General features: G+C 43.1%; 1 protein-coding gene across 1 annotated transcript; it reads right to left on the bottom strand.

Annotated features, from left to right (window-relative positions):
• Positions 1 to 9,930: 9,930 nt before the first annotated feature.
• On the bottom strand, positions 9,931 to 10,647 carry LOC131083172 (tetraspanin-7-like). Its single transcript, XM_058023580.1, has one exon. It carries the CDS (start codon positions 10,645 to 10,647, stop codon positions 9,931 to 9,933), a length of 717 nt encoding a protein of 238 aa, XP_057879563.1.
• Between the last annotated feature and the right edge of the window lie 2,344 nt (positions 10,648 to 12,991).

Raw genomic sequence — 12,991 nt, 5'->3', positions numbered from 1 at the left:
CAAGAAAAAAATTCATGTCAGCTTTCCAGTGTCTAATACAATTATGTCAAGCACTGACTTTTTACCACATGTAAAGGGCCCTCTAGGAAAATGTGTCCATGCACCATTTTAATCTGAATGACAAGCAGCATTGCAAGCAGTGATTTCTCCAACCTAGCACACCTGCTTGGTATTTGGGGCCATAGTCTTGCTTTTAGCCCAGGGTACAAAGCAGAGATTTGCAGGAGAAAGAAAAAGAAACTTAACATGAAACTGTATAGTACAGTCCTTTTTGCCAGAAATGGTGTTAATACCTGCCCTGTTGAACTGCAAACATTCTCTTATATCAAACTTTATAAAACATTTAAGATAATCTGCCTGGAAATCAGATGCCTGGCAGCAAGGTGAACAACTGGCTTCTTGTCTGTTCTTTACATAAGGCACTTTATGTGCTCTACTTATTAAAAACGTAAAATTAAGGAATTTGAAGCTAGAAATTGCATGTTTTAATTGCAGGTGCTTGTTTAAAATACAAGGAATTGACCAGGAAATCCTTACATAAGGGTATTATGAAAAGTTTTCTGGCATTGGTAAGATAAGTTACATGACATTGATATTGATGTTTTCTTGGGTGTTCTATAACAGCATTTTCAGAGAGATGTTTCATTTACCTATTGAATTACTCTATTTGATCCAAATTTTAAATAGTCAGCTTAAGCATTTATCTTCTTCTGCCTCTTATTTTATACCAAAAAAAGTGCTGCCTGGATTCCACAGTTCAGATTTATTCTGCCCAGTGAATGCAGGGCACTGTCAGACAGTAAAGGAATTGGGAATATGGTGGCTTTGATCTGGAGCATCCCCAGTTTTGGAGCATCCCCAATTTTCAGGCCATATGTCAGGACACATGTCATCAACAGAAACAAGTATCAGAACAACTTGAAATTCCAGTAATCTCTTCATCTCTCCCCAAGGAGATCTGTGGCCCAAAACAGCCAAACCATTCCCTCTAGCATTCTCAGCACCTTCTCTATAGTCCAGAACAGTTGAAGTCCACATGTTCAACACTGTTACTCCCTGAATTTGCTTGCAACCTGCACTGGCACAAAGGATTTCACTGAAAGGAAAGTTTCCTGCTGTGCCTGTAAAACTCCTATTTCCCAAAAAGCGTTGTCCCAGCAGGCAGTGTACTGGAGGTACAGAGTGCCTAAGGGTACCTCCTGAGATGATATCTGCTTTCTAGAAAGCGTCCATATTAATAAAAGTACCAGCTATAAGCTCAAGGCATACTGTTCAGTAAGTACAGGACCATTAAAGTAACATCCACTCATTCTACAGAAGCTTATTGTGAGTAAAGTGTAGCTGAAGTGTTCCAAAATGCATTGTAGCACATTTTTAAGATCAAGATTCTCTTAGCGGGTTAAAATTTATAACACATTTGCAATCAGCTTTTATCCTGGCCTCTTCAGAGTGTGTAACACATTCCCATTATACAGAAAATAAAAATGCAGGATTGTGCTTAGCCATATTCTATTACAAAAGCTGCTGCATGCCAAGGCAAGGCCTCAAGAACACTTGACTGGCCTGTCCCATCTGTTAGCACTCAGTGGCTATTGTTGAACATCTGGTTATATTTTTCAAGAGTTTTCATTCAATCCTTCTGTGAGCCAGCAGTTTGACTGGTGCTCACAATGGGTGTGGGCTCTCCCAGGCTGCTAACAGCAGTGAGTGAACACCAGAAGTGACTGCAGAGATGCTTCAGGCAGCTCTGTGGGAGCCATCGCTGCAACCAGGAGCAGGGCTAGCCATGCCAGCATGTGCCCCAGATTATGGGGATTTATATGGGCAGATTTATATGGCACTCACCAACTGAGGTGTCTGTCCTCTATCTGGGCTTCTGCTCCTGGCTATGCCGTGGTTCTTCAGCCCTTCTAAGCTGAAAACATCCCCAAGAATGGGTGAGGGAAGGACAACTGCACAATAGGAGCTCATACCACTTCAACCCAAGTGCCTGCACTCAGCACAGCAACAAATCAGTCAGTCCAGCCTGAGAATAGGAGTAGAAGATGAATGATGTACAAAATCTCTGGACACAAATATTAACTGCCTTGTCCTGAAATTGCTGGACAAGATAGTGAAAAAAAATCACTGCTTCTTGTCTCTGGCATAGTGGGACTGAAATTAAGCATTTGCTTTCCTTGCAAGTAAAGAAAAACATATTACAATGCACTGCTACCAGTGGCAATTACCTACACACTGTTTGCTCACATAATGATTGTTCTTTCCCCCTCAAACCTTAAGTGTGACTTACATGCACGTCAGTTCCTACAAGTGACCACTATGTGATTAAACACAAGAATGCAGAATCTGCAAATGTAGACAGCTCTGATACCCAGAGAACTGCATCTTGGGCATACTAAATCATGCCATGAGAAACATGAAGAGAGCTGTTTGATGACCCCCCCAAGCCTTTTTGTCTCCAGGCTGAACAAACCCAGCTCCCACAGCCTCTCCTCATATATCATGTTGCCTAGCTTCCCAACAGACTTAGTGACCCTGGGCCAGATAAGTCACAGTTTATCAACTTATCTTGTCCAAAACTGGACACATTTGTTCAAACACAACCTCATGAGTGCCAGAGAAAAAGAATTAATATTTTCTTTAATCCTGCTGGCTACAGTTCTGTTAACACAGCCCAGAATGTGGCTGGCTACCTTTGTCACAAGAGCACCCTGCTAACTCCTTTTGGACCCAGCCTCCACAGCTGCCAGGTCCTTTTCTGTAAACCTGAGAACAGAATAAACTTCCAGAGCCTTCAAAAGTAATCCCAAGGAGAACCATTTAATGTTTCTTTCTTATCTCCAGAATCTACCCTTTGATGAATTGATACCCTCAGGTAACATTCCCAATTCACATTAGCTCCTTGAGCATGTGCTCACCATGTGAGCAAAGAGCCCCTGCAGCACAGTGCCAGCACAGCATAGATAACACTTTTTGCACTGATAACACAATCACACTGATCTGTCCTGCAGGAAACTGCATGGACCACAGAAACACAGCACCACAGGCTGACCACACAACTTCCACAGCCCTGAATAAATCAGCAGGGATCTGGGAGCTGTGATGAGATGGACTGTGAGGTCTGCCTGCTCCCATTGCTAGCCAGCAGATGGGACTGTCTTCTTTAAGGTCATCATGTCCAGCCATTAACCCAGCACTGCCAAGGCCACCATGTCCCTAAGTGCCACATCAACATGTCCATTAAACACCTCCAAGGACAGTGAGTGACTCAACCACTTCCCTGGTAAGCCTGTTCCAATGCTTGACCACCCTTTTGGTGTATAAATCTTTCCTAATATCCAATCTAACACTCCTCTGCTACAACCTGATGCCAGTTCCTCTCATCTTTGTGTGGGAGAAGAGGGTGTCAAATACTTTTAAAATCTCATTTGAAGCAGAATAGCACACCTTGAAAACATGTAAATATAGGATAGAAATCATATGATAACAGTCAAGAGGGAAGAACAAAAAAAATGAAGTTCCCAAAAATGTACCAGCTAAGGATCTGACCATTGTACTAAAATGTCATAATTAAAAGCTGGAGAGGAAGCAGCAGCAGGGGAATTACTTTAATGAAGCTTAGATGGTACAATTGAGTAAACTCTGACAAACAAATGGCTTAAAGGGAAGCTTTTTTATTATTATTATAGTCTCTGTGGACAAGCTGATTAATCTATGTTTTGTATTATAAATTAGAAGCAAACAAGACACCGAACAGTGCAGGCTCAGAGAAAAATAAGGATGTCCTTTTTTAGGGGTGAAATATGTAGGAAGCACAGGAGAAATCTTATTGGATCTACCAGCAGGGACAGAGTGGTTCTTCAACATCACTGCTAAGCCCCCTGCTAAAGGAAAAGAGCATGATGAGTGTCTTAAGGCAAAAATTGGGTAAGAAACAAATGTGAATGTCATAAGCACACAAGGAACATCAGATAGAATGGAAATAAAGGATGACATCCCTGACACATGAGAAGCATGACATATACAACACATGCTATAAAGCTGGCTTTGAAACAGCATTCACATCATCTCTTCATTTCTACTTGTCAGCTGTATGAACCATGGGTATGTCTCAATGCCCTCTACCAGGAGACTTGAAATTATCTGTATTCTGCTTTTAAGCCATGAGACTTGTTTTCTGGGACCTTCATTTTTTCTCCACTAAGTATCTCATAACACATTTATTTTCTGATGAGTTAGCTCAATGGTACCTTCTAAACATTATTAATTAAATTATTAATGTAATCACTAGAGCTGATCAAAACCCACTTATTTCTATGTAAAATTACTAGTTTATCTTCTGCCTAAGTTTCCCAGAATATTATCATTTTAACACAAAAACAGCAACAACACCATAAAGCCAAGAGAGATGATATATGCAAGGGGAGCAGAGAGCGAGTGAGGGAGTGTTGCAAGGAGAGCAGAGGGAGCGTTGCCTTTGCTAAGAAACAAATACCTAATAGAAAAATAGCTATCTGAAATCATTGTTTAATTATGACTTTCTGTCAAACTTTTCACATAATTATAAACTACTAGTGCTAGAAAAGTGCTGTTACTAAAACAGGCCAATCAAAAGGCTTCTTTTCAAAAACCTCTCCAGCAAGGAGGTCAGATGTCGAAGGACTGCCTGAGCTTGGGGTGGGAAGCTAGAAAATAAAGGAATTTGTTCAAGGGAGCCCATAAGGTAGCAGAAAACTAATAACTGAGATTACAGATAAATACACTCCAGGAATAAGAAGTGGAATTAGAGAGGTAGGTGGAAGGGCAAAATGGATAAGAAAGTGTGAACATGCCACACTGGTGGGAAATTTTGCAATATTAATGAGTTTCCAATTCTGCTTATACCTCAGTTATTCTGATGTTTTCTTTACCTGTTTCAGTGAACTATATTTTCCAAATTATGAGATAAGTATATTTAGCTGTTGGATTTGTGCTTTACCTACATGATTGTTTTCCCTGAACTCTGCACTGAAACTCAAGGTGCTACTGCATCTGACAAGCCTCCACCTCTTCTCTTCTGAGGGTTTCCAGGCAAGAATGGCAGTTCCTGGGATTACTGGGACACCAGTACACTATGGCAAAGAACAAGACATAATACTCCAGCACAACTACTGAGAAGAGTATCTTGTCCTAGAGGTGGCTTTTGGGACCCTACACAGTGCTGTCTGCCAAGTCAAGGAACCAAAAGCAGAGAAACAGCCCAGGAAGATGCCCTCAGAACAGCAGTAAAGCAGTAGAACTACTGCTACTGATGCTGACATTTTAACCAAGATATTCTCAATCCCAACCCTCCAGTCAGTCTTAGAAGTGACCAGAGATACTCTCAGCACCCCATCTCTGTGACCTGGAAGAAGAGAAGCTATCTGAAATAATTAACACTAAGCATGAAAGATTCCTTTTCTTAGGTTGTGAGACCACACCACTTCTCTAAAGTGCTGATACCTCAGGATGATGCATTCAACTAAGACAGAGAAAAGCTGTAGAACCATTATTTTGGGAAAACTAGAAACATGAATTACCAAGCAGTATGTGATCTCCTTGTTGTAGTGTTAGGATGGAATTTGATAGTCTTTCAAGAATTGTCAGTCCCAAGGGGTTGTCTGTCTTGGTCAATATGAGCATTGCACTTCCCTTTATTTTGTTGTGGCCCTGCCTAAGACTCAAGATACCATTCAAAACCAACAAATACAAATGTTATATTCACAATGTGTCAGTCTGCGTACCCTAATATGACAAATCAGGGATAACATCTACAAAATGGGAATAGTCTAAGACTGAAGCTTCAAACACTACTTAACTCAAAACTTAGCCAACCTTAGAGTGACTCTAGACATAAGGAGAATGAGTGCACAGGAGAAACAAAGCTGCACAGAAACCACTTCAGGTAGATTAGAGAGATCTTTATAGAATTAGAGCATTTTAAATAATGCTTAATTTGATAATTTTAATTCTGTAGCCCAGATAAGATGGTCTAATAAATTCTGTTTTGTAGATTTAAAAGCATTAACAAAATATTTCCTCCTTACAACAGAGTACTGTGTGTTAATTGCAAATCAAAGGTAACGTGAAGGACAGAATAGGTTCCTTAGTTTGCTCCTTTTTTTCTGTCTCATTCACAAGCAAATCCATATATTTGACCAATATGCTTCTGAAGAATGTGTATGTGTGATGGTGTTCTCTGTGATAACATGGGACACTAAATTCTTTGATATTTGCATTTTACTGGCCCAGAAAGTAGATGGCAACAGTAGAGGGCACAACAAAGCAGGATTAAATTGTAGTACTTTAAGTAATTTGTCAGCAAACTAAAATGGCATATTGAGCAAAGTGAAATCTGTGGGTTTGAATCACAGAGTTGAGGAGAAATACGTATTTTTACCGTTTTGACTCACAATGGGTGCACGGCCAATGAAATATTCACTACTGCTGTCAGAAGGCTTACCCTACAATGACTGAAATGGAAACAGAAGAATCACAGGAGATCCTACCACTAGATTGTTTTGCACTCTGGTTTGCTTTGAATGTCTTTCCAAAACATCATCCTGAAAAGCTTAAACTTCAAGGAGACAACATGACTGCCATTAACTTTTCAAGTGGCACAAAGTAAGCAGTGGCATTTAAAAGTAAACTCTACACACATTGGAAGGCCAATTGTTTAAGTTTTCTAACCCCGGAATAGCCATCTCTTATTTTAAAATTCACCTGTTCTTATCTAAAAACTCATCTGTTATAAAGGCCATTTTTAGTTCTGGTTTTCTGTAACACAAAGTTTAGCTACAGTAAATAATTCATATTGGATTAAATATCAAAGCACTTTTGAAGTTTGAAAGACTTATATTCTTTGGCATTCTAGATCAGCATTATAAAATAGTCCTTGTTTCATAACAAGGGTCTAATCTTAGCACCCTGTTAATCCTAAATCTCACTTTGTCCAAACAATAGAGCTGTTGTGTCTACAACTGCAACACTGCTCCTTGATTTAAATACACAGTAATGTTAGAATTTATATTAGCCTTTTGCAAAAAACTGCATGATCTTTTATTAAAATATACCATTTTTATGAGTGACTTTAAAGTTGAAGCAGATGACAGAAGACAAACACATATTCCAGCAAGGGATAGATGGTGCTGTCCAGAGTAACATTTTCCAGTAACAGCCATCCAGAACAAAATGAACCTTGAATCCAGATAAATTTTAAAACTTAAAGTAAGATTTGGTCACTGAGCACAAAGAATTCCAGACAATTGAAACAGTTTCTGGGAATCTCTTAATCTGGAAATTAATTAGAGAAGAATGACATTTCTTTCTTACAATTACAAAAGTTAATGTTCTTAATTCTAGGAACTGGCAATAAATATTTAACTAACACTCACAGCCAGTTCATTAAATCTTTGGTGATATAAATATATTTAGCACTTACGTGGTCATTGCCAAGGTTTATCCTATTTTAGTGAGGGCAAGAATGCAGAGTGATGTTTACATTTTAAATTATTCATTACATTCAGCTGATATCCTCAGATTCAGACCTGATCACCATACAAACATACACTGGTATGTTTCAAACTTATTCTTATTTTGATATTCTTAGCAACTTAAAACCAGAGTAAATTCACTGAAGTGCACATTTACACTATGTGTGAATTTGTGTTTTAGCTGAGTACTTCATTTTGACTGACCAGCTTTGTGTCACATAAAGCAAAAAGGGTCAAAATCAAAGAAGAAATCACAGAAGAGTCAAAATCAAAGAAGAAATAATTTTAGTCATCAGTGAAGTAAAAATAGAGCAATGTCATATTCTTGTAAATTTTCAGAGCCTATTAACTCAAATAAAGATCTTTTTATAAACCCAGTGCAATTCCATGTCCCTTTCCCACACTCTCTACAAATGCCTGTTTTATTGCATCTATAATGGATCTTTTGAATAATAATTTTTAAAACCCACAACATCCTTCTGTCTCTACATTTCAATGTACACTTCATTTCACTTGCATTTAGCTGCACCTTGTGTAGACATTCAGCAATGCAAATACTCTGAGTTGACACAGTGACGTGTTTTGCTCTTAGCAGCTGCTAAACTTTATTTCTCAAGTAACATTTACCATACAAACTATACTTTTTGCCCATTGTTAAAATTGTACAACATCATCTTGACTTCCAGAAAAAAAACAGGAACTCCACTATTGCATAACTCAAAAAATATACACAGACATTTACAAGCAAAAACAAAAATTATATTTTGTAAAATAATAAACATCAGCCCTCAAAATTAAAGCACAGTTTTGCCTATAGAGATTCCTAACACATTTGCAGGGTCCACCCATGCAGATGAATACCCAAATGACTGCAAAGACTGTTCACACTACTACACTGTTACCCTGGAACATGATTATCATAGCTAAATAGCTGCCTAATACATGAGAAAAGCTTTTCCCCCAAAGCTGCTCCACTCTTCCATGAAGATACCAGTCATCTTCTTTACTCATTTGATCATCCTCCACAACTTTGCAAGCCACATTCCTAAGAGATGCCATGTTCTGGAGTTCCTTTGTGGTTCTTTTCTGAAATCATTCCTCCCCTGTTTGCTGGTTAAGGTGGGCATGTCTGTGCTGTGAAGTAGAGAAATACGTAAAAATAGAGTTCATGGGTATTAAGGAAGTGGAAAGAAGGCAGCGTTAAGCTATGAAAGTTCAGGACTCTCTGAAGTGCATGGCTTGCTCTTCCTCAAACTCCAAATGCAAATCCAGACCTGTTGCAAAAAAACCCCAAATTCTTGTACATTTATTTTGCTGTCTGACCTGAATACACCCAGGGCTGCACAGCAAGTCTTGGGGATTCTCCATTTACTCTCAGGTTGTCTACAAGTCTGGCTTCAAAAATGTAGGTGGGGGCAGACTTCAGAGACAGATCCTTTGAGAGAGGAACAATGTTACAGTCTGAGGGCTGTTTTCTAGAAACCCTTCTATAAAACAGTCAGCCTATTCCATTCATCCCGATGTTTACAGTAAAAGTCCAAAGCAAACTTCTGAAGGGCAGTGAACCCTTCCCTCCTCTTGCCATCCCTCATCAGATCTGATCGTACAGCTTTTGCCATCTTCCTGTACAACAGGGACCAAGGTTTTAGGTCTTTTCAGCCCTGCAAAGATATCTATAACCAGCCACACACTGGCTACGACGACAGGCATATCCTGAAGGAGGGAGTAACACTTAGAGCTGCAGCTCCACCTTTAGATGGAAATCGGCATTGGAAACAGCGGGAAAAGCACCCGTAGCAGCTGGACAGCTTGAATTCACTCACACCGAAGGAAGGAGGATATCTGCGGCAATGGGATGCACGGTGCTGGACAGTCCCTCAAGCAGCTCCCAGTGCCAGCTGCTGGCATGGCTGTCCCCTGGACCAGGCCTGCCCCTCGAGCACTCCAGCAGCTTTCCAGTAACATCATTTTCCAGTCTCAGAAGAATACTCACATGGTGTAATGTTGAGACACCTCTCTTGCTCTCCTAGACCCTCTACTCTTTCCTCGTACACGTTTAGGTGCCTTGCTGTTTACATCACCCAGAAAACCGGCCAGCCTTGCCTCAGATGTCCCTCCTGCCTCAGAGAGTGATGTCCATGCTGCCACCACTCCCTGCAGAAGTTGTCCAGAGGCTCCAGCGGGGACCTGCTGCCCTGCAGGACACATGGTCAGGCCAGCACGCACCTTCCCAGCACCTTTCCCCCTGAAGGACTTGAGAGTCTCATAGCACCTAACACAGGCTCCAGAGGAACGGAGCCTGGAGGACGATGCTCAAGTGGAAATGCTGAATCTGAAGGAAGGATATTCCCAGTGGGATGTACACAGTTATGAGGGAAAGAAGAGGGCAGGAGGGGACTAGGGGTAGGAGTGGGGGGATTCAGCGAGGGGTGGCGATGCCCAGCAGGTGGGCAGGGACGCGGGCAGCCAGCAGGCAGGCCAGCACGATGCCGACGAGCTGCAGCAGTGCCAGCCCCAGGGCAGCGGTGGCGACACAGTACAGGTTGCTGCCGACGAAGGCGGACACCCTGCCGAAGCAGCCGTCGCGGTGCAGCCAGCGCGCGTCGGGCGGGCCTCGCTGGCAGCCGCGGCGGGCCCGGCAGCAGCTGAGGGGCACCGAGCCGTTCTGCCCCAGCGCCCAGGGCGAGCGCAGCCAGTCGCGGTAGCTCTCCACGCCGCAGCAGGACAAGGCTCGCTGCAGCGCGTCCAGGGCGTCCGCCACGCCGTCGTCCTCCCCGTAGGCCAGCAGCGCCCGGCGCAGCCCCTCCTGGAAGCCCTGCGCCAGGGTCTGGCGGTACAGCAGCGCCGAGAGCCCGGCCGCCAGCCCGGCCGCCAGCACGGCCGCCAGGAAGGCGCTGTAGGCGCGCAGGAGTCCCCGGTGCTCCGTAGCGGCGCCGAAGCATCCCAGGAAGCCCCAGATGATGACAGCGACGCCGGTGGCCAAGAGGATGGTGGGGGCGCTGGGGTAGCCGCTGGCCGACAGCGCCAAGTAACTGCCCAGAGACACCTTGGCCCAGAGGCCGATGATGAGCATGGTCAGCCCCGCTGCCCAGAAGACGAAGCTGAAGGCCATGAGGGACAGCTTGAGCAGCGTCATGGTGCCCTCGGGCCCTGATGTCGTGGGGAGGGCGGTGGCGGTCACGGTGAGAGCCTCCCGCGGCCGTCGGTGCCGCCGGGCGCTGCGCAGCACGGGCGCCTCGGCGCTGTCCGAGGTGCGGCCCCGCCGGCTCCCCGAGCAGCCGTCGGTCGGTGCGGCCCGGGGCCAGTGCCACTGCAGCCGGTGCCAGTGCCGCCGCTCCTCCACCCCCTGCCCCTTTTGAGGGGGCGGCCCGCTGGCACTGCCACAGCTCCTCCGCCCCTGCCCCTTTTGAGGGCGCGGCCCGGGGCGGGCCGGGGCGCTCGGCCGCGCTGCGGGGCTGGGCGGGGGGGTCAAGCAGCTGCCCGGCCGCCGGCCCCGGGCTCCGCTCTCCCCTCCCCGGGCGAAGTGAACGGGTGCGACTGGCAGCTGGCCGTGCCCGCAACACTGCAGACCTGTGGTGGTGTTCGCAGGGGTCCCATGATGAGGGAAGAGACGAGAATGTTGACTCCATGTTTCAGAAGGCTTGATTTATTATTTTATTAGATATATTATATTAAAACTATACTAAAAGAATAGAAGAAAGGATTTTATCGGAAGGCTAACTTAGAATAGAAAAGGAATGATAACAAAGGCTTGTGACTGACCGAGACAGTCCGGACAGATGGACCGTGACTGGCCATTAATTAGAAACAACCACATGAGACCAATCACAGATGCACCTGTTGCATTCCACAGCAGCAGATAACCATTGTTTACATTTTGTTTCTGAGGCCTCCCGGCTTCTTAGGAGAAAAAATCCTAAGGAAAGTATTTTTCATGAAACATGTCTGTGACACAGACCCCCAGCTGAAAACATTCTGAAACAGGAAAGCTCAGTGTTTAACTTTAATGGCATATACTGCAGCCCAGGTTTACCCTAGGCAAGGGACTAAACTTCTATAAGCACTAGGAGTAATACTTAATACATAGATAACCCACAGGAAGCATAACGTGAGGTTCTGGTTTTATTTCTTTTACTGCATCAAGCTGTACTATTAGGACCTTTTGTACCAATAAGCATAAATCTGTACCTGAATATTAACTAACTACACATTCAGTCAGTGACTCAGTTTAGAATTTCCCTGCTAGAAACTATTTTCAGTGTGGCCTGGCCCTGTTAAATATTCATTTGATTTAGCCCATGATAACACTGAGCCGCTGAGAAGACATTAAACCACAGCAAGGTACTGTTATGTAACTAGTGACCCAGCATGCTACAAGGAGAGATTCCATCATCAATGTAGTCTCATTGCAAAAGAGCAAAAGGTAAGCTACTCCTACAAGCCAGGTTAAAAAAAATTAGTAGGAAACTGTAAAAGAGACAGTGTCTCAGTCAGAGGTAGAATTAGCATCTCCAGGGGTTAATTTGTATGTGCAACAGTCACACCAAAAAAGCAGGTTGTTGTGGTTGACATCTTTATCAAACCCTTTTGGGACTGAATGCTGAGGTTTACTTGTGTTTCAGTGGTCACATTTTCTTGATTTCTTTCTGTAACAGATTTAGGGAGGGAAAGGAAGTGCTTTATGTGTGACATCTTAATGCACAGGTTTAATGCACAACCAGAAAATTAAAGGTGTCAAACCAATAATTTAGCATAATCATAACTGAAAAATCACGTGTTCTTTATTAGAGGCCTTAAATTCTGTCCATTCTCACAATCCATGCTCCTGGAACTGTTTGCGTAAGTAAAGGAGGTTGGATTGGACTCCCTGAGTGTATAAGAAATGGTGAAACAGCTTCAGTGTCTGAAAAATAAATCTACTAGAACACCTTGATTTTTCAGACATTGGCCAAATCATAAATTATATTGACATCTTATATTGACATCTTAGGAAGAAAACAGTTAAAGAATCTCATGAAATCATACAAGTGAATAAATTTTTATTGCATTACATGTGATATGTGGACTGACAATCTAATGAAAGAGATGTCCCATTCCATGTTGTTTTGGAAAGCGAAGTGTTGTGGAAATAACATAAGAAGGGAGGATTCAGATGTGCCAACCCCACTAAGAGCAGCACTACTGATTTTCAAAGAGTGGTTACAAACTTGGGTATGAAATACACTGAGATTGACCCTGGAAAATGCAAACTAATATATCCTAGAGGAAACTGGTGCTTAGTGATGCAAGAAGCTGCCTGCCAAACTGTGCATCTGAAGGACATGTGGGTGATGGGAGATGCCTAATTAGGCATCTGCAATACTATTTGGCAAGGAAAAGCTGTCTGCTTGAAGCATGAATTTTCCTGTTTCCTTACTCTTTTGGTTTGGTAATATCTTAAGTGTTACATCTTCTTCCTGGCAGATGCATGATGATTTTGA

This window comes from Melospiza georgiana, chromosome 4, assembly GCF_028018845.1.
Source record: "Melospiza georgiana isolate bMelGeo1 chromosome 4, bMelGeo1.pri, whole genome shotgun sequence".
Classification (NCBI taxonomy): domain Eukaryota; kingdom Metazoa; phylum Chordata; class Aves; order Passeriformes; family Passerellidae; genus Melospiza; species Melospiza georgiana.
The sequence above is the reverse complement of the archived record's forward strand: the minus strand, read 5'-3'. Positions and strand labels throughout refer to the sequence as shown.